This window comes from Equus caballus, chromosome X (genome assembly GCF_041296265.1).
Source record: "Equus caballus isolate H_3958 breed thoroughbred chromosome X, TB-T2T, whole genome shotgun sequence".
NCBI classification, from domain to species: domain Eukaryota; kingdom Metazoa; phylum Chordata; class Mammalia; order Perissodactyla; family Equidae; genus Equus; species Equus caballus.
This window is the reverse complement of record NC_091715.1, coordinates 99,765,014-99,789,725: the sequence shown is the minus strand read 5'-3', so window position 1 is coordinate 99,789,725 and position 24,712 is coordinate 99,765,014. Positions and strand designations below refer to the sequence as shown.

Here is a 24,712-nt window from a genome sequence, read left to right as displayed (position 1 = left end):
CCACATTTGACATCACCAAATTCCAGCTCAATAGAAAAATGAAGTTAGACTAGAAAGCCAGAGATTACTTTAACAATTAGACATACAAGTTTCCGAGTCTGAGGCATGCATTTTGAAAGAGGCATGCACTTGCCACAAGACCTGGCAAACATCAGGAAAACCTTCTAACTATTAATTTCTGAGATACCAAAAAAGAAAAGAGAAATTCCAAAATAGAAAACACCTGTACATTTTATACATGTTTTAAGGGAAGAGGGGAGAAACAGAATTGTTCTTGATAGACAGTGATTGGTTAAACACAGTTTCCTGGAAAGATATTAGAACTAAACAATCTGAAACCACTTACAAGAAAAGCAAATTTTATTAGGTCAAATTTAACTGTAGGAAAACACAGAGAATTAACCAGGTAAAGTATAGAACTAAAACACCTGGGAGTCATACACTGAATTTGGCTAGTAATGTGTTGCTGCTTTAAAACATACACACACACCCCTGCAAACATGATGCTAGGGTATACACAAGAAGCTCAACATGCAAGGGCAAGGAAATAGTATATAAAGCATCCAGTTTTGATAGCTGTCTTAATTTTCAAAAATAAAACCAAAAGTAGAAAACCCAGTAGCAGCGTGGTGTAGTATAAACACTAGAAGGGGAGTCAGGAGATCTGAGTTCCCCCATTCTAGTTCTGACATTAAGCAAGTCTCTTTAACCATTCTGGCCTCAGTTTCCTCACCCTTAAAATTAGGATGTTCAGGGTTTAAATTCCTTCCAAGTCTGAATTTGTTATAAACATAAGAAGTTATATATGAACCTCACAGTAACCACAAAGCAAAAACTTATAGTAAATACACAAAAGAAAGTGAGAAAGGAATCTAAACGTAACACTAAAGAACGCCATCAAACCACAAGGGAAGAGAAGAAGAAAGGAACAGAAAGAAACTATGAAAATAGCCAGAAAACAATTAACTAAATGGCAATAAGCACATACCTATCAATAATTACTTTAAAGGTACATGAACTAAACTCTCCAACCAAAAGACAAAGAGTGGCTGAATGGATAAAAAAAACAAGACCCATATATATGCTGCCTACAAGAAACTCACTTTAAAAGGACACACACACTGAAAATGAAGGGATGGAGAAAGAGATTCCATGTAAATGGAAATGAAAAGAAAGCTTGTGAAGTTATACTCATAACAAATGAAACACTTTAAAACAAAAACTGTAATAAAAGACAAAGATGGGCACTACATAATGATAAAGGGGCCAACCCAGCAAGAAGACATAACATTTATAAATATATGTGCACCCAATAAGAAGCACCAAGATATATAAAGCGAATATTAACGGGCATAAAGAGAGAAATTGATAGCAATACAATAATAATAGGGGACTTTAAAACCCCACTTACATCAATGGATAGATCATGCAGACAGAAAATAAGCAAACATCAGCTTTAAATAACACATTAGACCAGGTGGACTTAATAGTTATATACAGGACATTCCATCTAAAAGCAACAGAATAAACATTCTTCTCAAGTGCACATGGAACATTCTCTAGGATAGATCACATTTTAGGCCACCAAACAAGTCTCAATAAATTCAAGAAGACTGAAATTATACCAAGCATCTTCTCCAACCACAATGGTATGAAACCATAAATCAATAACAAGAAGAAAACAGGAAAACTCACAAAAGTATGGAGACTAAATAACACGCTACTAAACAACCAGTGAGTCATTGAAGAAAGCAAAGAAGACATAAAAAAAACACCTGGAGACAAATGAAAACAGAAATATGACATAGCAAAATCTTTTGGACACAGCAAAACCAGTCCTAAGAGGCAAGTGCATTGCAATACAAGCCTTCCTCAAGAAACAATAAAAATCTCAAATAAACAATCTATCTTTACACCTAAGGAGCTAGAAGAAGAAGAATAAATGAAGCTCAAAGTCAGTAGAAAGAAGGAAACAATAAAGATTAGTGTGGAATTAAACAATATAGAGACAAAAGAAAAAGACAATAGAAAAGATCAATGAAGACCTGGTTCTTTGGGGCTGGCCCGGTGGTGCAGCAGTTAAGTGTGCACGTTCCACTTCAGCAGCCCGGAGTTTGCCGGTTCGGATCCCGGTGCAGACACAGCACCGCTTGGCAAGCCATGCTGTGGCAGGTGTGCCACATATAAAGTAGAGGAAGATGGGCATGGATGTTAGTTCAGGGCCAGTCTTCCTCAGCAAAAAGAGGATTGGCAGCAGACATTAGCTCAGGGCTAATCTTCCTCAAAAAAAAAAAAAATGACCTGGTTCTTTGAAAAAATAAACAAAATTGACAAACCTTTAATTAGACCAACCAAGAAAAAAAGAGAGGCTGCGAATAAAAAAGGCAGAAATGAAAGAGGAGAAGTTACAACTGATATCAAAGAAATACAAAGGATCATAAGAGACTACTATGAAAAAATTATATGCCAACAAATCAGACAATTTGGAAGAAACAGACAAATTCCTAGAAACATATAATCTTTCAAGACTGAATCGTAAAGAAATAGAAAATCTGAATAGACCAATTACTAGTAAAGAAATTGAATCAGTGATCAAAAACTTCCCAAAAAACAGAAGTCCAGGACCAGATGGCTTCACTGGTGAATTCTACCAAACATGCAAATAAGATTTAATACCTATCCTTCTCAAATTACTCCAAAAAATTGAAGAAGAGGGAAAGGCAGCATTGCCCTGATACCAATACCAGACATGGACACCATGAAGAAAGAAAATTACAGGCCAACATAATTGATGAACATAGATGCAAAACTCTTCAACAAAATATTAGCAAACCGAATTCAACAGTACATTAAATGGATCATATATCATGATCAAGTGGGATTTAATCCAGGGATGCAAGGATGGTTGAACACCTACAAATCAATCAATGTGATACACCACATAAACAAAAGATAAAAATCATACGATCATCTGAATAGATGCAGAAAAAGCATTTCACAAAATTCAACATCCATTTGTGATAAAAACTCTCCAAAAAGTAGGTAAAGGAGGAATATACCTAAACATAATAAAGACCATATGCAACAAATCCACAGCTAACATCATACTCAATGGTGAAAAGCTAAAAGCTTTTCTTCTAAGATCAGGAACAAGACAAGGATGTCCACTTTCGCCACTTTTATTCAACATAATATCAGAAGTTCTAGCCACAACAATTAGTCAAGAAAAAGAAAAGGCATCTAAATTAGAAAGGAAGAAGTAAACTGTCACTATTTGCAGATGACATGATATTATATATAGAAAACTCTACAGACTTCTCCAAAAAACTGTTAGAACTAGTAAATGAATCCAGAAAAGTAGCAGGATACAAAATAAATTTACAGAAATCTGTGGCATTTCTATACACTAAAAACAAAGTACCAGAAAGAGAAATTACGAAACCAATCCCATTTACAATTGCATCAAGGAGAATAAAATACCTAGGAATAAATTTAACCAAAGAGGTGAAGGACCTGTATACTGAAAACTACAGGACACTGATGAAAGAAATTGAAGAACACACAAATAAATGGAAAGATATTCCACGCTCATGAATTGGACAAATTAATATAGTTAAAATGTCCATACTACCCAAAGTAATCTACAGTTTCAATGCAATCCCTATCAAAATTCCAACAGCATTTTTCACAGAACTAGAACAAATAATTCTAAAATTTGTATAGAATCACAAAAGATCTCAAATAGTCAAACGAATCTTGAAAAAGAACAACAAAGCTGGAGGTATCACACCCTCTGATTTCAAACTATACTACAAAGCTATAGTAATCAAAACAATACGAGATTGGCATAAAAACACACACAGATCAATGGAATAGAACTGAGAGAGCAAAACTAAACCCACACATATGGATAATTTGTTTTCGACAAAGGAACCAAGAACGTACAATGGAGAACGGAGGACAATCTCTTCAATAAATGGTGTTGGGAAAACTGGACAGCCACATGCAAAAGAATGAAACTTGATCACTATTTTACACCATACACAAAAATTAACTCAAAATGGATTAAAGACTTGAATGTAAGATCTGAAATCATAAAATTCCTAGAAGAAAACATAGGCGGTAAGCTCCTTGACGTCGGTCTCAGCATTATTTTCTTGGATATGACTCCAAAGGCGAAAAAACAAAAGCAAAAATAAACAAATGTGACCACATCAAACTAAAAAGCTTCTGCACAGTTAAGGAAACCATCATCAAAACAAAAAGGCAACCTACTAAATAGGAGAAGATATTTGCAAATCATATCTGAAAAGGGGTTAATATCCAAAATATATGAAGAACTCATACAACTCAACAACAAAAAAACAAACACTCCGGGGCCGGCCCCGTGTCTGAGTGGTTAAGTTTGCACGCTCCGCTTCGGCGGCACAGGGTTTCGCTAGTTCAGATCCTGGGCACGGACACGGCACTGCTCATTAGGCCACGTTGAGGCAGCATCCCACATACCACAACTAGAAGGACCTACAACTAAAATATACAACTATGTACTTGGGGCATTTGGGGAGAAAAAGCAGAAAAAAAACCCACTCCAATTAAAAAACGGACAGAGGAACTGAATAGACATTTTTCCAAAGGAAACATACAGATGGCCAACACGCACAAGAAAAGACGTTCAACACCCCTAATTATTAGGGAAATGCAAATCAAAACCACAGTAAGATATCACCTCACACTTGTTAGAATGGCTATTAAAAAAAAAAACAAGAAATAAGTGTTGGAGAGGATGTGAAAAGGGAACCCTCGTACACTGCTGGTGGGAATGTAAATTGGTACAGCCACTATGAAAAACAGTATGGAGATTTCTCAAAAATTAAAAACAGAACTACTATATGATCCAGCTGTTCCACTTCTGGATATTTATCTGAAGAATATAAAAACATTAATTCAAAAAGATATATGCACCCCTATGTTGACTGCAGCATTATTTACAATAGCCAAGATATGGAAACAACCTAAGTGTCCATCGATGGATGAATGGATAAAGAAGAGGTGGTATATATACACAATGGACTATTACTCAGCCATAAAAAGAATGAAGTCTTGTCATTCGCAACAACATGGATAGACCTTGAGAGCATTATACTAAATGAAACAGGTCAGACAGAGAAAGACAAATACTCTATGATTTCACTCATATGTGGAATCTAAAAAAACAAAACAATGAAACAAAACAAAAACAAACTGATAGATACAGAGAACAGACTGGTGGTTATCAGAGGGGAAGGAGGTTGGGGGTAGGTGAAACGGGTGAAGGGAGTCACTTGTAACTGTATAGTGATGGATGGTAGCTAAACTTTTGGTGGTGATCACTTTGTAGCATATACAGATGTCGAATTATAATGTTGTACACCTGAAACTTACATAATATTATATACCAATTTTACCTAAAAAAAAAAAACTAACAGCAAACTGATGACAAATATATGCCCTTGACATACCAAATTTGCCACTGAGTGCCACATTTAATAGAACGTCAATTCCTTCTGGAGCTAACCCATTCTTCCAAGCCACATTTTCCACAGTTTTCAAGTGTTTTTCCAGGGTTTTATCTTTACTCCGTGAAGTTTTAGTGGGACCTGGAAAAAGGAACAATATTAAATAAGTAGGATCTTCAAAATTCTTTCAGTCCTCAGCATCAACAAATACAATTTGGGATAGTTTAAAGGAATAGTTTTATGTTAAAAACATCTTCCTAAAAACCCTTCAAAGCCTTTAAAATTCTAGAAAATTTAATAGCACCTTCAGTGAGGAAAACTGACTCGTGCCCTGGCATCTCTGCTCTAAACTAACTAACAGCACTGAACTTAGACTATAAGCTGTTTCATTACTAGCACAGTGGTCCCCAAACTTTACTGCATGTTGGAATCACCTAGAGAATCTTTAAAAAATCCTGATGCCCAGGCTGCATCCCACTCTGATAAAATCCAAATGTCTAAGAGTGGATGCCAGGCATCAGGGTTTTTTCAAGATTCTCGGGTAATCCCAACTTGCAGCAGTGTGGAAACCACTCTGCCACGAACATGCTTTGTTGCTGTATCTCTAGTACCTAGCACACTGATGTATAGTAAGTGCTCAATAAATGTCTATTAAATAAACAAAAGTATGAATGAGGAGCCGGCCCTGTGGCCGAGTGGTTAAGTTTGTGCTCTCCGCTTCCACGGCCCAGGGTTTCACTGGTTCAGATCCTAGGTGAGGACATGGCACCGGTCATCAAGCCATGCTGAGGCAGCATCCCACATGCCACAACTAGAAGGACCACAACTAAAAATATACAATTATGTACCAGGGGGCTTTGAGGAGAAAAAGGAAAAATAAAATCTTAAAAAAAAAAGTACGAATGAGCAAATATATATGCTTCTCTTTAAAAATCCTTAAGAAAAATGTCTAGAATATTTTTTACAGAAATTGGACTTGCATAAGGAAAACAATCTGTCTTACCTTTCTCGAAATATCTTACTGCTATTTGCAGAGCATCTTCTGCTTTATCATCAGCATGTTCATAATCTTCCACTGGATTGTTTTGTCCATGTTTCGAGATGCTCTTTGAGTCGCTTAGGTCCTCTTTTACTTTCCAGGCCGAGAGATTAGTCTGATAACTATTACTACTTTGTGAAGGCTTGCCTTGTGACTGAGAGTTCTTAACTCTCTTTTGGGATGACATTACTGCACATGTTCTATACAGAAATAAGTTTCAAGTTACCATTAATCAGCCAGTCCCTTTTTACTCCACAAAGACAGGGACCATATCTGCCTATATTCCCAACATTTAGTACAGAGTACCTAGCATACAACAAGTACACAATAAAAAAAACTGACAACAATCCAGACAACAAAATCTACAACTTTCTCAGATAGCCCCTGATCTAAATAGGAATAGAGAGAAACAACACTCCAAGGTAACATTTACCAGCTGAACTGGCCTCCTTGTGGGAAAAGAACAGTGGTACAGGCAACACAGCAAGTTCTCTTTAAATGGCTATACCACATAAGCGAGTCCAAAATTAATCCATCTCATGAACTCAGTCTTCCTTTCTCCACTCCTACTTTTCTCCACCCCTCCTTGATTCTGCTTTTAATCTTTTATGCTCCCCACTTTGTCAGTGCTAAGTTAAAACTGCATAGTTCAAAAGTCAAACTGGTGGCCAAACTAAGGATTCTCTGAACAGAAACATTCCCCATTAATTCACTTATTCAATAAATAATTACTGAACATCATCTATATGCCAAGCACAGTTCTAGTTACCATAGATAAAATAACAAAACAGTCAAGGTCTGTGCTCTAATGAAACTTACGGGGGTGGGGTGGGGAGGAGTGTGAGAGTCAAAAAATAAGTAAATAATTAATAGTGAACATCACACAGTGATGGGACAGAAATGGGGTTGGGGGTGAGAAGCTACTCTGGAATAAGTGTGCAGAGAAAGCCACTCTGATGTGACCTTTAAGCTAAGATTTGAACGCCAAGAAGGAATCAGTCATGTGAAGATCTGGTGGGAGAGTATTTCATGGAGAGGGAAGAGCGAGACATGCTAAGAACTTAAAAGCAAGAGCTTCGGGTGTTAGAGAAACAGCGACACTAGTGGGGGTGGGGGTTGCATAAAAGGGGTAGAGCGTAGGGGGAGATGAAGTCAGAAAGGCAGCCAGGGACTCCCATATTGGGACTTGCAGGTCACAGAAAGGAGTTCGGATTTTTTTTTTTTTTTTTGAGGAAGATTAGCCCTGAGCTAACTACTGCCAGTCCTCCTCTTTTTGCTGAGGAAGCCTGGCCCTGAGCCAACATCGTGCCCATCCTCCTCTACTTTATATGTGGGACGCCTACCACAGCATAGCGTGTGCCAAGCAGTGCCATGTCTGCACCCGGGATCCGAACCGGTGAACCCGGGGTCGCCGTGAAGCGGAACGTGCGACCTTAACCGCTGCGCCACCAGGCTGGCCCCAGGAGTTCGGATTTTAAGTGTCTTGGGCAACTATGGGGGAAGGGAGGAGTGTCAGAGAGGTGAGTGATACCACCTGATTTATGTGTTAAGACCATTTTAGCTGCAGCGCGGAGAACAGAATGTTAGGAGTCAAGGAGTGGAAACAGACCAATTAAAAGGGTCTTGCAGAAGTCCGGAAGAGATACAACTGTAATCTGAGCTAGCCCTAAGGTTGTAGTGGTGGAAGAGGTAGAAAGTATTCGTATTTGTGATGTTTTGGAGGTACAATGGGCAAAGGCCACAAAGAACTGGATGTAGGGAAAAAGAGAGGAACCCAGAATGATTTCCAAGTTTTTGGCTTCAAAATGGGAAAAACTAAGAGAATGGTGGGAATGACACTTACTCGATCCCACCTCCCCAGAACAGATGAGGCCAGAGCTGGAGAGCAATATGTATGCCTAACCCAGGGGGAGGTTCCAGGTTCCGAGGTGTTTCCTAGGGTCCTACGAAAGAAGGGCGAGAGAGCAGCTTCTGACCTCACCCGGTTGAACCGTCCACCGCTTCCCAAGAACACCCCCCTCACCGCCTGCCCCCGCAGGAAGCGAACTTGGCGGCGGCGACAGACTCACGGAGCAGATTCCTGGGCTGGGGCAAAACCCGATCCCAGCCACACTTTGCAGGAGGTCTTGCTCAGAAGTCAGAGTCCCTTCTCCCTCCGGGGAGGGGGCCCCATTTCGCGCGGTCTTTAAAGGTACCTCACCTAATACTCTCCTCGTTCCTAAAGCCTCCAGCGTCCCAACACCGCCTCCCGGATTCAAATGCGCGGGCCTCGCCCTGCGCATGCTCCTCCGCGGAGAGCCCGGCGGCGGGGGCGGAGCCGCGCGCTCTGCTGAAGCCTGATTGGTTGGGTTACAGCTCAATGGCGCGAGGCGGCGCGCGCGCCGACGCTGACGCAGACCCAGCCCGAGAGCCGCTTGCCCCACCCGCCCGGGCCCGGGTAAGTGCGGCAAGTGGGCCGTTGCTGCTGAAGCCTGCTGATTGGCTGGTGTTTCTACTGTTCTAATAATATTTGCATTAGTCATTTTGCATAAGCCGGGACAATTAGTGTCCCCATTCTTGAAGTTAACAAGATTATAGTGGTCATTTTGCTCAGATTGACCCCACTTGTCGGAACTTTGTAAGAAAATATGAAACTGCAAACTTCGCAGTAAGGGCTGCTTCTCCCAAGCTGGGCAAGAGACTTTGGTTAAAAGGTCTGTGACCTCTGAAGTTGTTGCTTTCCCCAAGTAAAGCTAGGGGCTGGGAGGAAAGCACGGTTGCCTGGATTCGCCCTCCTTTTACCGAGGATGGGCACGCATACCTTCCAGGGTGTGCTAGAAACATGCGTCCTGAGCCAGATGTGGCACCTTGCACGTAGCCGGCCAGTCAACATGTCGAGATTCCTAAGTTTGAGGAATCGATGGACCTTAAAGAAACTGACTGAAATGGCAACAAGGGCTTAATCTGAGACGGAGTTTGGTCCCTAGTTTAATCTCTTTCTAAAGTAGGAATCAGAAGAAAGATATAAATTTAACGGATCTCACTGATTTTTTGAGGCCAGAACATACCTATAAACTGTAGGCAAAACTGTCCGAGAAAACTTTGCAATCTTAGGGAGAGATGAAGAATCAAAGATCAAGTTGATGTATTTGGGAAAGACTACAACAGAAGTGAGTATTTACCGCATCTTGTATTTATGTGGTTTTCTGAGTACTTTCCCGAACTCTTAATTAATCATGCATGAGAATTGAGTATTCAATATTTTCCGTGATAAGTGCTCTTCCTTATCTAGTAAAACTGAAAATGTCTAGAGTTCTTTTTCATACTTTTAATCATTTCATAGACATACCAATGGGAAAGGATTTTAAGCCTTCAATCCTCTTCTTTTTCGTAAATGATAAAACAGGCCCTGAGTGGTGAAAAAATTTGCCTAATGTGACAAATCTGTGGCATTGGAACTTGTGCCACTTTGTGGGACACATATATAGTGAGAGGCACTGGTTCACCTTTATTTAATATACCTGCGATTTTCTAGGAAATCATTCTTCTACCTCCCCTTGTCATCACCTAATGAAGCAGAACTCCCCAAACCTGGAAATCTTATTGAGATCCTAATTCTATGGCTTTCTGTCTTATGTGCTGACATCACTGAGGTGTGGGCGAACTTAAATGAGATTGAGAAATTGGGAATCTCATTAGTATATTAAGTGATTATACTCCCTCTTCTCTTTCTTCTCCTCCTGCATCCAGACTCAAAAATAAAAAAGCATCAGGGCCAGCCCCATGGCATAGTAGTTAAGTTTGCTATGCTCTGCTTCAACTGCCCAGGGTTCATGGGTTCGGATCCCAGACACAGACCTACACCATTTATCAGCCATGCTGTGGTGGCGACCCACATACAAAATAGAGGAGGATTGGCATGGATGTTAGCTCAGGGACAATCTTCCTCAAGCAGAAAAAAATAGAGGAATATTAGCAACAGATGTTATCTCATGGCAATCTTCCTTAGCAAAAAATAAATAAAAGAGCCTGAATCCCTTGATAGAACCCTTTCTTTCCAGATTTTCATTATTTGTCCAGACAGTTTCCTCCAAATTTCAAAAATTTTTATTCTGAAAGAATGAGAGAAATAAGACAGAGAGGTATCAATTAACAAGAACAATGACATTGAAGAAAATATAATAATTTGTACTCCCCCCCACACACAACACCCCCACCCATTTCCCTATCCCTCGCACAATATTAAAACCATCAAAGCACATCTAACAAGGAGAAACAGCAGTATGTAATGAAGAAAGCAAATTTTCATACTGCTCAATCCAACTAACCCATATCAAATGTCCTTCCCCCAGCTCAACTCCACCCACCAGAATGATAAAAAGGTGTAGGGAGACAACCGTGGGGGTACCTTGGATCTCTGCTTACACTAGCAAAGTTGAGTGACGATTCAGTAGACGTAGTGTCTCTATTTGGTGGGGAAACACTGTTTAAGAGAACAGCTAGAGTTTGAGATTCACAGGCTTCTGACAGGACTAATCCCTGCTCCCTCTATCATGACAGTGGAGCAGCTGCCAAATCCTGGTTAGCTGCTGGGAATAGTGGAAGTGAGGCAGCTTTTGGCTTAAGAAAATCTGAAAAAGATGTCTGGTAACAAGTTTACTGCTTCAGTTTCAAACCGTGAGGTGAGTAAAGGAGCTTAGTAGGTTGGGCTCGGACAAAGGCAAGGTGAAACTTCCAGTTTTATCACTTGAAGGATTAGATTATCTAATGACTGCATATATCCATTATTTTCATTAAACTCAATATGGAGTATTTAAAAGTTAAGCAACTGTTAAAGTCGTGGCTAATTAATTTTACATATAAATCAGCGTCTCAAATTGAAGGAACTTTTTCCTAAAGTGGTAAGTTTAAGTTTTCAGCTTAATCTATAGAGGGATTCCCCCATCCCATGAGAATATATCACTTGTTTTATACCGGCAGTAGGATTCTCTTTATAGGCAGTTTATTTTATCCTGCCACGGCTAGAATCAATCTATAAAGGGAAGGATACCTATGCAGGATTAGTTCAAGAACAGATCCTTCTCCTCTGCACGTGCACCCGTGCACACACACACAGTAAATACATTTGCCCACATATAATCTCACAGTCACATGCTTGCTGGAGTCCGTCTCACAAATACACTTCAACAGTTAGCCGTATACATGTACATGCAGCAAGATGTGAGAGTTGCCCCAGAGTGATTAAAGGTGGTGCACATATGTCTATGTGGGGAGGTCATTTTAGGGTATAGGTGTACACAAGCCAATAGGGCCATTAACTTGTAGATTATATTTTTCCCTTTCCCCCAAGATAAATAAATCAAATGAAAAACACACACTAACATCTTCCTGGGTGTCATGGAGGCAACTGCCTGGAAGGTCCACTTTTTGCACTTCCGCTTTCCTATGACAACTTCATTTTGCCCTGAGGGGCTTTCTCATATAAGGAGGGCTGCTCCTCGGCATTCCCAGCGTTTCCTGCACTGGCTGGCGGCGGCAAGGGCTTCTTCTCAGAAGACCGGTCTTCCGGCTTGCGGGCAATCAGCAGGCGGCAGGTGAGCAGGATCCCGAACACCAGGGCATGGGCGTAGCGTTTGAGAGGATCCCCGACGAGCTGATGGAAGAAGAGCACAGCCAACACCAGCAAGAGTAGGAAGAAGTTGGCCACATCCTTGGGACGCCCAGGCACAAGGGTCATGACAATGCCACAGGCCACCTCAAGAGCACCAATGCTTTTGCGGAGGAGAATGGAATTGATCCCCATTTTCTTCAGCAGAGGGAGGGCTCGGACATAGCTCTTGTAAGCACGTTTCTAGAGTGGAATACCATAAGGAAATCACTACATTAACCACAATTCTCACTTTAGAATGAAGAAAACACAAGCAAGGTTCTCCTTCCCCACCATTCCCTTTCCTCCCCCGCCAAGTGTGCACCATTTTTTAGTGTCCCCTAAATAAAAACCTTGTAATTAAGATAAGAAAAAAAGCAAGCAATCTGCTGAGTTCCCTGTGATTTAAACCTTAGTAACAGCACCAACAGTAAGAGAATTTGGCTTTATAGTTTAAATTTTTTTCTGATTATAAATCATAAACGTCAAGAATTTAAAAGAAAATTCATTGCCCATAAAAACTGGTACGGATTAGCCACATCCCACATTTTCTAGTGCCTGCCTTGTCCAAACCCAGGTGCATATAAATACCAACAAAAATGAAACAAGGCAAGGCACAGTATTGCAGAGCCTTCCAATCTGGACTTCCCTATCTGGAATCTGTGATAATTCGGAAAAGAGCTGAGCTGGAGTTTATATTTGTGGAATCTGTAAAAATTTTAAAAGTGTGTGCTAAGCAAATAGAAGAATAAAAATGTATGCAAATGCTAGCCCCTAATATATCATTAGAAAGAATATGGTAAGACAAAAATCACTCTCATGTTCATTGAGATAAATCCCCAGCACTGCCTTGATTAGCCTGGTTCAAATTCATTAATTTTAATTTGACAAATATTTATTGAACACCTACTATGGATTATGCGATGGAGATATAGAGATGAATAAGACAGGGTCAAGAAGCTCTCGGTCTAATGGGGGGAAACATAAACATACATAAACAACATTATAAAGCAGCATGGTCAGTGGTATATAACAGGGGACTGTACAAGGTCTGATTGTAGCCCAAGGGGGACATCATAGGACAGAGGAGGGAGTCACTGGATATATTACAAAATAATAGAATTATACTGACCTTAGAGTAATAGATAAATCATATTTTTCACTATTCAGATTAGCCTGATCCTCATTTTGGAGTAAATTGATGAGATTTTATTGTGCCTTTTTGGGTTGGCCCACTGCTTTGTTTTCATTAAGTATCCATTAATTCATTCAGTCTTTACTAAGTACCTTCTCATGCCAGGCCCTGTACTAGGTACTCTGAATACTGATATCAATCATTCAAAGGCCCTGCCTTCCTGAAACTTGAGTTTATAAGACGAGGAACAGTTATGTAAATACGTAAGTGCAACAAAGTGTTATGAGTGCTAAATAAAATTATGTAGTGAGTATAGTGGAGGCGCAGCAGAGGGAGTGGTCAAGTCTCCCTACATGGTGACTGAGAATAGCTAGAGTAGAATCTTAAAAGAAGAGCAAGTGTTTGCAAGATCAACAAGGGAAGGGCATTCCGGACAGAGGAAGCTGGATGAGCAAAGGCCCTGAAGCACAAAATAGACTGGTGTGTTGCAAACACTGCCCCAGTTCAGCATAGGTTAGGGGAGGGAGGGAAGGGAGAGGATACATGAGACAGGGGAGATAGACATGAATCAGATCATGGAGAACTATATATGTTGTGTTGTGGAGCTGGACTTTATAAGCCAGGGAGAGCAACATAATTTGCCGGTTTTTTTTAAGATTTTATTTTTTCTTTTTCTCCCCAAAGCCCCCCAGTACATAGTTGTATATTTTCAGTTGTGGGTCCTTCTAGTTGTGGCATGTGGGATGCCTCCTCAGCATGGCTTGATAAGCAGTGCCATGTCCATGCCCAGGATTCGAACCGGCAAAACGCTGGGCCGCCGAAGCAGAGCGCGCGAACTTAACCACTCGGCCACGGGGCCAGCCCCCATAATCTGCTTTTAAGGAAGGTAGGTGCCTCTGGAAATAGTGTGGAGGATGGATTGGGAGAGGTATGCCTGGAAGCAAGGAGACTGGGGGAGAGAACTGGACTCGAGTAAAGACAGAGGAAAGAAGATAGAGTCAAGGATACTTTGAATGCAAAATCAACAGAATTTGATGCCCTATTGGATGTGGACAGTGAGGGAAAGTGAGAAGTCATAAAAGATTCTCTGGGGGCTGGCCCCATGGCCGAGTGGTTGAGTTCCTGCCCTGCGCTTCGGCGGTCCAGGATTTCGCCAGTTCAAATCCTGGGCACTGGACATGGTACTGCTCCTCAGGCCATGCTGAGGCGGCATCCCACATGCCACAACTGGAAGGACCCACAACTAAAAATACACAACTACGTACCAGGGGGCTTTGAGGAGAAAAAGGAAAAGTAAAATCTTAAAAAAAAAAAAAGATTCTCTTGTCTCTAGCGTGGGTGCCTAGATAGAAGAGTATTACGATTCTCCAAGTTTGGGAATGTATCCAGAGGAACAGGTTTGCGGGGGCCAGAGGGTAGAAAGGAATAAGGAACTCATTTTGGGTCTTTTTGAGTTTAACTATCTCTAAGATATCTAAGTGGAGATGTCTGGTAGGCAGCTCAGTAACAGAGGTCTAGGGTAAAGATACAGAATGGATAGTCATCAGTATGCCCAAGTAGAGTATATACATTGGGTAAAATCGTGTGACAGACATTTAAGAAATGAGAAGAGGAAGAGAGTCCGCAAAGTAGACAGAAGAAAATGTGGTCAGAAAAGTAGGAGGAAATCCAGGAGAGGTAGAGTCATGGGGGCCAAGAGGAGTTTTACGAAGATAATAGTCAAAAGTGCCAGATGCAAGACAAGTATTATAAGAACCAGGCAGAAAGCCAACATGACCTCTCAGAAGCATCTGGCGCTTAAAATAGTGTTCACACACTCTAGGTTTGGAACAAATGTTAAGTCATTTCTCTCACTTCTGGACAAGTGAATGCACCTTTATTTCATGGATTAATTATCATGAGGGGCACAAGATAATCCTCTATGAGGACTGTTAAGAGACAGATGGTTTAGAGAAAAAAGCATGGGTTTGGATTCAAACAGCTTTGGCTTCAAATCCCATGTCTGCCTCTTTCTGGTTGGGCAAATTTGACTTTCTGAGCCTCATTTTCCTGAGCAGGGCTAGGACTAAGGTGGGGTGAGGCTATTGGCCTTGAGTGCAAAATTTGAGAGGGCACCAAAAACGCTCATTAATGAAGGTAAATAATATCCATGATTAACAAAATATCAAAACTGTAAATAAAGGCAGGATCCAACTCTTCACTTGCACAACCCTGCCGCACTCAGCTCTTCCTAATTCCGGCCCTGTCAGATCCTGTCTTTATTTAAAATTTCACTTCACCCTAGTCCCTACCCTATTCCTGAGCATATAAGGAAATACAACGTGTTAGTTCTTCCTCGCTCTTCTCATCTTAGGTTAAATCAGGGATTTTCAGAGAGAAATTACGAGAGAGGTTGACCAGTTGGCATAGTAAAACCCTGGGCTGAACTGAGCCAGACGCTGGTGGGGTAGAGCAGGGCTGAGGGTTAAGGCACCTGGTGGTGGGGAGGAGCCTGCCTGTTTCTTCTCACTATTAACTTAGATGCCACCTGCCCACTCTCTCTCCCTTGTACTCTGGTGACGGAAGCAGGACATTAGGGTAAGAAATCTAGACTCAAGAGGCTTCCTTAACACTTTTAAGTAAGGACCACTTCTAATTAGTAACATAATGTTTCCCAAAAGGCAATTCCTAAATCCTAAGTGTGAGCTTCTGACATGATGAACACAAGAGGCAAAATGAGTTTCTCACAGTCAGTTTGAAGGCAAGACTTCCAGATGCTGGCTCAGTGACTTCTGGAAACGCTCCTTTTTTGGCTAGGGCTAACCACCCATCATTCAAGAATAGATTCTTATCTATACTATAGTGGAATCTGTAGCCTGGGGCCAAATTCCAAGTGTTTAAACCAAGTTCCTATGACTTCAGTGATCTTTTTTCTCTCCATTTGGGGTAACTCCATATTACTTTTTCAGTTGTTTATCTAACCTCTTAAACTGCAGCTGTGGATCTTTTTATGCAGCTGTTGCCTCTTTTCTTTCCTCCTTTTCTCCAGAGGAATGTGGATAAGCCATTTCATCCACTCTTTAGTTCAAAGCTGAGTAAGTACAGATAGCATCTATTCTCCAGAATTCCAGACAGGGAATGTTTAATTTGTTAGAAATGGGACTAAGCTTGGATGAGGTCTTGACATTATAGGAAGCCCTTTATTCTTTCTCCTGTGGAGTAGGATTGAGACATCAAAGGAATCTTACTATTGCCAGTCCCATCAATGCTTGGTTGGGCCACCTCAATTCTAGCAACAGAAGGGTCACATGTCTTGAGTCTATAGTAACTAGATCTCTAAAGACTTTAATTGTTCTGATAGTAAGAACAGAGAGTTGACTGAGTCACTCTCCCAAAAGGCTGTTGCAATTCACTTTGCTAGGTCTGTTTCCTTTCCATTGCAATGACCCAGACTCTGTAACCATAGTTTCCTTATGGGGAAGGAAGCAGGAAAGAGAAGGCTTTAGTCAACGTGTTAAATCCCTTTAATCAAAGTCAATCATCCAGTAATATCCTAGAGTTGGGATCCTTAAGTAAGCTAAATTCCAATTTGAGTTTTGCCCCTAAATTGCTTGGAGACAATTACTAAGTATTTTATTACCTCAGTTTACCCTTTTGTAAATTACATGAGCATTTTGGAGATTTAGTCAAAGAATCATAGCACATAGCATCGACCAAGGGCTACACACACACGTTTTATCATTAATGAACCACACAATTAGAAATCCATTCTTTCACAAGCCACAGTAATTATTTTAGTGACAACAGCAATGAATCTAGCAGGTCCATTCTTATGATGTGAGGAGATATGATTCAGACATGAGTCAAAAGCATATGGAGCCTTCCTTTAGTCATACCTTTTTCTTTTTTTTTATTAAAGATTTTATTTTTTTCCATTTTTCTCCCCAAAACCCCCGGTACATAGTTTTGTATCTTAGTTTTGGGTCCTTCTAGTTGTGGCATGAGGGATGCTGCCTCAGCATGGCCTGACAAGCAGTGCCATGTCCACACCCAGGATTCGAACCGGCGAAACCCTGGGCTGCTGCAGCGGAGCACACGAATTTAACCATTCAGCCACAGGGCTGGCCCCACCTTTTTCTTTTTGTCATTAATTCTTCACAACACCCCATGGTCCATGATCTCATAGTAATGACAGTGAATTTCAACAGCTCAAAACTGTCTGATAATAATCATCTTCCATTACAATTAATAACAGATACAAGCCAGCGATCAGGACAAAATGGGAACAAAGAGCAAGCGATTTGGTCCACTTTAGTTCACTTATGCCAGTCAGGTAAAAGAAAAAATAATTTGGCTGATAAACTATATGATTCCATTTATACAAAGTTCAAATCCGGTAAAACTAACATGTTGTTAGAAGTCAGGATAGTAATTACCCTTGGGGAGGTAGCAACTGGAAGGGGCCAAGTGAGGGGGTGTCTGAGGTGCTGGTCATGTTCTGTTTCTGGATATGGGTGCTGGCTACATAGGAGTAGTCTGAGAATACCTTGAACTGTACACTTACGTGCATGTTTCAGTATGTATGCTATACTTCAATAAAGTATACAGGGGAAAAAACTATATGAAAGCAGAAGAGGGCACTGACAAAAATATATTTTGGCTAAAAATCTCAGCCTAGTTGCTGTCTTATACCATAAAGCCTACATAAGTGCTGCAAAATTGACTGACTCCAGTATGATTTTCCTGAATCTCTGTAGGAGAAAAAGCCACATATGAATCACAGATAAAATGCAATAAAAAGCCATCAAATGTTTAATTGCAAAATATCCAGGTGAATGATAAACACCTTTTAAGCAATTCTACTTTCCCCAGTCAGATAATGCCCACCTAGGGGCCGGCCCGGTGGCGCAGCGGTTAAGTGTGCACATTCCGCTTCTCAGCAGCCGGGGGTTCGCTGGTTCAGATCCCGGGTGCGGACACAGTACTGCTTGGCAAAAAGCCATGTTATGGCAGGAGTCCCATGTATAAAGTAGAAGAAGATGGGCACGGATGTTAGCTCAGGGCCAGTCTTCCAGAAAAAAAAGAGGAGGACTGGCAGTAGTTAGCTCAGGGATAATCTTCCAAAAAGAAAGATAATGCCCACCTAAAGGAAGAAGCTGGCAAACCTGGTCCTACTAACCATAGTGGATCCCTCCCAGCATCTTAGGGCAGAGTCTGACTTCTACTGTCAGTCAAAGGTCGCTCTACAACAGGCACAGCTGTTGACCACTGAGATGCTACAAGCTCCCTGGCATAAGCTCCAATGTTATTTAGCTTGGGATGGCTAGCTGTGGGAACTAAGCAAAGTCACTTCACATCTCAGGGTCAGTTTCCTCTCTGAGGGAATAAACATACTGTACCACCTCAGAATAGTCTAAGCATCAGTGAATTACTATCTTATTACCTAGTTGGAAAGCAATTAATGGCAGTGATTGGAAGCATAAAAGATTACTATGGACATCAAATAAACTGCCCAAACATAACTGGAGTGTTTCCCCAGGGTTACACAAACAGGAGGGCATTTAACTATAGATAAGCAAATCAATCAAATCAATAAACCTTCCCTATGAGACAGATGTAAAGAAGCAGAGATTTGCCCTGTCTTCCTCAGGGCCAAAATCTCTTGGCTTCGTTGTGACAGGATTTTGATGTTTTCTTACCATTGCATATGTGGCTCCTTGTGCTTACAAGGTGGAACCACTGCTGAATACCAAATTCAGAGCAAGTCAACTGCTGAGCATTTGTAAGCATTGTCTCCCGACTTCTAGTTAATTAATGAAGGAATTTAGTCATGGGAGTGGTCATTCATGTTGAATCGACAAGAGATTTAGAGTACTCTATAATGACACTTACTAAATCTGGAGGAGGTATGAGGTGACACACACCAAATAGGCTATTCAGAGAGGCATCTGGAAATACTGCATGGGATCTACTGTGCATTATCCAGCAGCAAGTGTGGAGTTTTCGATATTAGCTGGTTGCATAAAGCTCTGTTCTCCAGGGCACATGAAAATAGCATCTTGCTCTTCTAAATACCTGATTCGAATCCCTTAAAGTGGCCATTCAAATTAGTTAGGAAGCCACTGCATAAAATGGAGTCAATTATCATCATCACCTCACCCAGAGCATTTCTTGAACACCTACTATATGTAAACACTGTACAAGATAATTCCACATGAAATCTCAGTTAATATTTACAAGAACCTTCTGAGGTAGAAATTATTTTCCTCATTTTACAGATGAGGAAACAGAGATACTAAGAGTGTCAGGACTTGAACCTAAAGCCATATAACTTAAAGCCTGTACTCTTTCCACTACCTTTCCTGGTTTCCCCAGCAGAGACAGGAAAGAAGTTCATAGTCATTTGTCTGTTTGGTTTTTAGCAGTGATTCTCCATGGAGGGGACCACACCTACACATAACACTAATGGTTTTAGAACAGGAAAACAAATAGTCGTAAGAAAAGCAAGAAAAAAAAATCTGCTTTTGAAAAATTGATTCCAAAGTAAAACAAAACCCCAAAGTACGGATTGAGGCAGTTGAACTGATACAAAGAGGGAGAGAGAATGTGCCAGATATTTTCAAGAATCAGCTGTAAGTTCTGACATCCCGAAAAGCAGTTGTAACCATTAATGATTCCTCTACTCAGAGTATCGAGTCACGGACTTGGTTTCTAATCTCTGCACCAACAACAGCTTACCCTACAATCTTGGATCAGTTTATCCATCAGTAAAATAAGAATAACTAATGAAATGAATCTTCCTCACAGAAATATTTTAAAGAACAAATGATCTTAAAGTAACAACAACATTTTGAGATCTTATAAGAAAATTCACTGCTGTTAATACATGACTAACTCCATCAAAGCAGAGGACTCACTCCTAAATGGAAAACAGAAAATCCCAGATAATCATCCCAGATGATCCAGGGTTGGGGTCCTGAGGGGCTGTAGCCCCCTTCTAAGAAGCAAGTAATGGCTCCTGAACTGCATAATCAAGAGCCAACCAGAGAAATCTGAAGGGTGGTGACCAGCCAAGACAATGCTACAATGACTCATTCATTCACCCATCCATTCAGCAAATATAAATTGAGCACCTTCTTTGGACTAGAACTGAATTTTCCCCATTTCCTATGGATTCAAGAATAAAGCTGGGCCAGTCCAGGCACTATGCAGTGGGCTCTATGCCAGATAGCCGTCTCTGGCCGGGGGCCCAATGCTCAATGCAGAAGGGGACCCTGGAAAAGGGCAGTCTGAAAATCCTCCTCAAGTTTCATACTACTGTGAAGTCCACCTCCCAGTTAGATTTAGTTCTTCCATTCCCTCAAGATGCCCCTGAGCACAGAAACACAGAATTGTGTTTATACACGCACACAATGGTTCTACACTGCTGTATTAGATTATACCTATTTAAATATGTTCCTCTGTATGATAAGAAATCTTCATATTTGTTTCTCCTGCCTTTCATTAGACTGCAATAGACAGCTCCAATCCCTGGGAAGAAACCTACTGTAAACCCAGTTGTGGCTAGTCCTCCTTGTGAGCTCCTGCCAAGCTGGTAGGAAGCTTCCCAGTGACTCCATCTTAGTTTGATTGCCTGCAGAGCCTAACACTGTACTTAGGGTGCAGCTTGCGGCGGTGGGGGTGGGGGGGGTGGGCCTCTAAAGCAGTTGAGCAGAGTCTGGGAGACAGGGAGTATACTGAAGAAGGGTACTCTGTCCCTAAGGAAACGGAAAGCCTAAAAATCCCTAAGGTGCACACATACAAACATATACATATATGTATGTATGAAAAGTAAAGAAAAGCAAGAACATATTCATTTATTTATAAGCTAACACCAAACTACTACTGCCAAGACAAAAATATAATGGCATTTCCCCTCCACCCTGTCCGTCTGCCCTAGCTCTTTGAGCCCTTTGGTGGCTTCGGCTACCCCTCCGCCCCTCCTCTCCCCAATGCAGGCTGCCTTGAATACTCATTTTGACCTGATTTCAATTCCATCTGGTCAAGCATGCTGAGAGGAGGGGAAGGGAGAAGGAGAAACACATTAGGATTTGCCACTGGGGCTAGACCTAGGCCCTTGAGTCCCAGCCACCATCCCCCACCCCAGGGTGATCCTGTGGTGAAGGAGACATGGAAAGCACCAGCTCAAACCCTGAGACAGAAGCCAGAGCTGCCTGCAAATGTTTTCTTAGCATCTACAATTTGCCAGTCTCCATGCATTTACAGCTCATGTTGAGGGGCCCCGGAAGGCTCTGCAGTGGTCTCCAGGAGAGCTATTTATTTCTGTCAACATGTGAAACTATTCCTCCTTGCCTCAGCCCTAAGTGGGGGTCCTCTTGCCTCTTTTCTCTCTCCCTTCCTGTTCCTCCCCTAAGCTCCTTTCCTCCTTGACCTTGAGAGCCCAGTAATGGGCTTCCTCCTATTACTGGCAGTCTGGCAAAGACAGTGAGAAGCAGGTTCCCTTCAGCCGGGGTGGGGAAATGAAGAGGCAAAGTGACAGGGGGAGAGGCAAGAGACCGAAAGTGCTGGAAACATCCCCTGCCATTTCCTCGTACTCCACAGCACAGGAACAAGTCCTCTTGACACCCAACTGGGGAGAGCAGCCCAGCCCCCAGGTTGCAGAGGAGATGTTTTGGCCAGTCACCTTCGGTGATTCCAACTCTGCAGAGGGGAAAACCTGCAGAGGGCCTGGCCCTGGGTATCCACAGAAGGCAAGGTGTGGACTACGGACTATTTTGCAGGAGAGAAAAAGCAGACTTTGCAGATTAGCCCACAAACAAAACAAAATAAAACAAAACATCCAGCTCTCCCTTGAGAAAAGGGAAAGAAGCCGGCGCTCGGTGACCTTTATTTGGTCCAAGACTGCTTTGTTTCAAGGATACAGACACACACCCAGGCAGCTAGGGGACCACTGTCAGCTCTCCGCTGGGGATGAGGATTACCTTTCCTGCCCCTAAAAATTGCTTGTTTTAGTAGCCCATTCTCCCGCGGCTCTTTCCCTTCTTCCCCTTTGTTCTTCCCGAAGAGAAACTCTCCAGCTTGCTAAACTCTAGCTCCAAGAGAAGGAATCAGACTTGCAGACTGGTTGCCCAGACTTTGGGCGTGCTGGAAGGAGGGAAGGGCTCCTGCCAGTGACAGGTGTTACGCAGGTCTCAGCCGTCTGGTTTACTTGGGGGTGGGGGGACTCGCTGGGCAACCCCTCCCCCAACTGGCATTCAGTGGCTCCAGAACAGTTGCTCCCGGCATAGCCCACCAATGAAATCGCTCCTGTCCAGCTGCTCCTTCCGAGCTGCAAAGTTGTTGGGGAGAAGGCAGGGTCAGGGGTGGGGGTAGGGGTTAAGGGGATGGGACCAGGACTGGGAAGGAAAGAAGGGGAGAGGTATTCGCAATCCCTTGGGGGTGCGCTCCTCATCACCCATTTGCTTCACTTACCATCTCACTGTAGGCATCCTTGCTGAGCCTGGGGGTCAACTTGATAGTCCCCATGAAAACAAAGAAGAGTCCCAGGGCCACTGAGAGGGCCACAACAGTTACGGTTCTGGGGGATGCCATGGGGTGACCAAGGCAGGTCCCAACTAATCCTTCTGCTGTGCGCACCCTGTCTGTCTAAGGCGCAGGCAGTTAGCACAGAGAGAGCTAGAGGGACGCTGCGGAGGCAGCAGGCAGCTAGAATGACAAAGGGAGAGGAGGGAGCTCTTGAGAAAAATTGAGAGATCGAGAGTCAACCTCTCTCACTACAACAATCGCTGGGTCCTAATGCCCTACGCTTGCGCCTCACTGGCCAAAAGCACAGTCTCTAAGTTAAATGAAGCCCTAAACTAAGGTGGAAACTTGGTCTTAAATGGGGAAAAAGTAGGTTATGCTTGAGTTCAGTCCCTGAGCTGCCTCTGGAATGAGGAATGAGGGAAGACCTCTTTTCTACCACGTCCCACCAGGCACACTTTTCATTTCTATTGTCCTCTAGCTACTCACTCCCTTTTTTCAACCTCTCTCCCTCTCCCCTTTTCCTTTCCCTCAATCAAAGCATTAGTCCTCAGAGTTGCTGGTTTCTGCCACTGGTAATACTCAAGGATAAAACTGCAAAGTGGTCAGGCTTGATTGCTGCTGAGGAAGGCTTTATCTTCCTCTTCCTCAAAGAACTTTCATGGCTCCCATTACCCGGTGGTTAACTCCAGGGTTTTAAATTTGACATTCAAGGCCTTCCACTTTTTGAGCTCTGCCTCTCTTTGGAGGTTTATCTTCCAATACCTTCCACAGCTGCATGCCACCCCTCTTCTCCTATGTACTTGTGGCCCCGTCCAACCTGAGCTTTCCCACCTCCCCTGCCTTGGGCCATTCCCTTTCCCCACTCCATCGCTCTTTATTAATATTTAACATTTTCTTCCATGTCACCTCCTCCATAAAGCCTTCCTTGATTCATTCCCAGCTGGATATGATTTCTTATGCCTCTGATTTCCTGTCATAATAACCAATATTTATTGACTGTTTACCAAGTGCTGGACACTGCCTTTTACTGTGAGCTAGATATGAGCCCCCATTTTATGGATGGGACTTTGAGGCACAGGAAAGTTAATTTGCCCAAAAGTATACAGCTAGTAAGAGGAGAGCCAGAATTCAAACCTAGGTAGTCATTTCCAGAGCTCAGGTTCTTAACCATTGCTCCGCTGCCTCTCCGTATACTATTTTGCATCGCTAGTATGGCACTTACCTGATACTACTTAGCACTGTAATTACACACACACGCACACACACACACACACACCCCTTTTTGAGAAGCAGCGTTCATTAAAGGAGAGAGAATAGTCTGGAGTCAGACCCAGAAGTTCCAGGGTTAAAATCCCAGCTCTGCTCCTAAGTCTGTGGACTTGGATAAGTCATTTAACTTATCTGAGCCTCTATGTCCACATTTATAAATTGTGGATGAAAATTCTGCCTCAAAGTTTTGTTGTAAGAATTCCGTATAAGAAAATTGCCTAGCACAGTGTCTGACATAGAGTGATACCTTAACGGATGTAGTTCTCTTCTTGCCTCTTCTGCCTTCCTAATCCACTCCACAGTTAGCTTCTATTATAAGCATTTAAAAGGTAGGAACAACTTCTATCTATCCCTTAGTACCTAGAACAATGCCTTTTGTGCACTAGAGCCTAATCAATCTTTATTGGGAAAAAATTGACGAATTTAAATGCACATATCCCTGGGAGTGATAATACTTTAAGATTTAGCCATCATTTACATCTTCTGGTGGAAGAATTTCAGGTTCTTTTCTGATTATGATTCAACCTATAAATTACTGAGTGCCTACAACATGCATACAAGTGAATTAGGCAATGTAGGAATACACAGACAAATGAGGCATAGACCCTGCTCCCAACGGGCTTGTTGTATAGTAGAGAGTAGGC

The 24,712-nt window shown here is 42.1% G+C and overlaps 2 protein-coding genes across 4 annotated transcripts in view; both read right to left on the bottom strand.

Moving 5' to 3' along the window:
• Positions 1-8,841, bottom strand: part of CENPI (centromere protein I) — a 56,753-nt gene extending 47,912 nt beyond the window's left edge. Inside the window, exons 1-4 of one of the 3 annotated variants that reach the window (XM_001492990.7) lie at positions 8,735-8,841; positions 8,378-8,477; positions 6,499-6,734; positions 5,499-5,636 (exon numbers count right to left, since the gene is read on the bottom strand). In XM_001492990.7, coding sequence (XP_001493040.3) covers positions 5,499-5,636; positions 6,499-6,721 — 361 coding nt within the window. In that variant the 5' untranslated portion in view covers positions 6,722-6,734; positions 8,378-8,477; positions 8,735-8,841. Of the gene's footprint in view, positions 1-5,498; positions 5,637-6,498; positions 6,735-8,377; positions 8,478-8,603 lie in introns of all 3 variants that reach the window. The other 2 variants (XM_023633379.2, XM_023633381.2) reach the window with 2 other exon arrangements.
• Positions 8,842-10,597: 1,756 nt separating this feature from the next.
• On the bottom strand, positions 10,598-23,051 carry TMEM35A (transmembrane protein 35A). Its single transcript, XM_001492942.5, has 2 exons — positions 22,746-23,051; positions 10,598-12,364 (listed from the first exon to the last, which is right to left on the bottom strand). Exons 1-2 carry the CDS (start codon positions 22,863-22,865, stop codon positions 11,957-11,959), a joined length of 528 nt encoding a protein of 175 aa, XP_001492992.1. The 5' UTR covers positions 22,866-23,051; the 3' UTR covers positions 10,598-11,956.
• Positions 23,052-24,712: the final 1,661 nt, after the last annotated feature.

Bases quoted from the DNA above. Each gene is read 5' to 3' on its own strand.
- TMEM35A (XM_001492942.5), bottom strand. From the start codon at position 22,865: ATGGCATCCCCCAGAACCGTAACTGTTGTGGCCCTCTCAGTGGCCCTG. The intron at 12,365-22,745 runs GTAAGTGAAGCA...ATTCCACTCTAG, and splicing joins AGGATGCCTACAGTGAGATG to AAACGTGCTTACAAGAGCTA.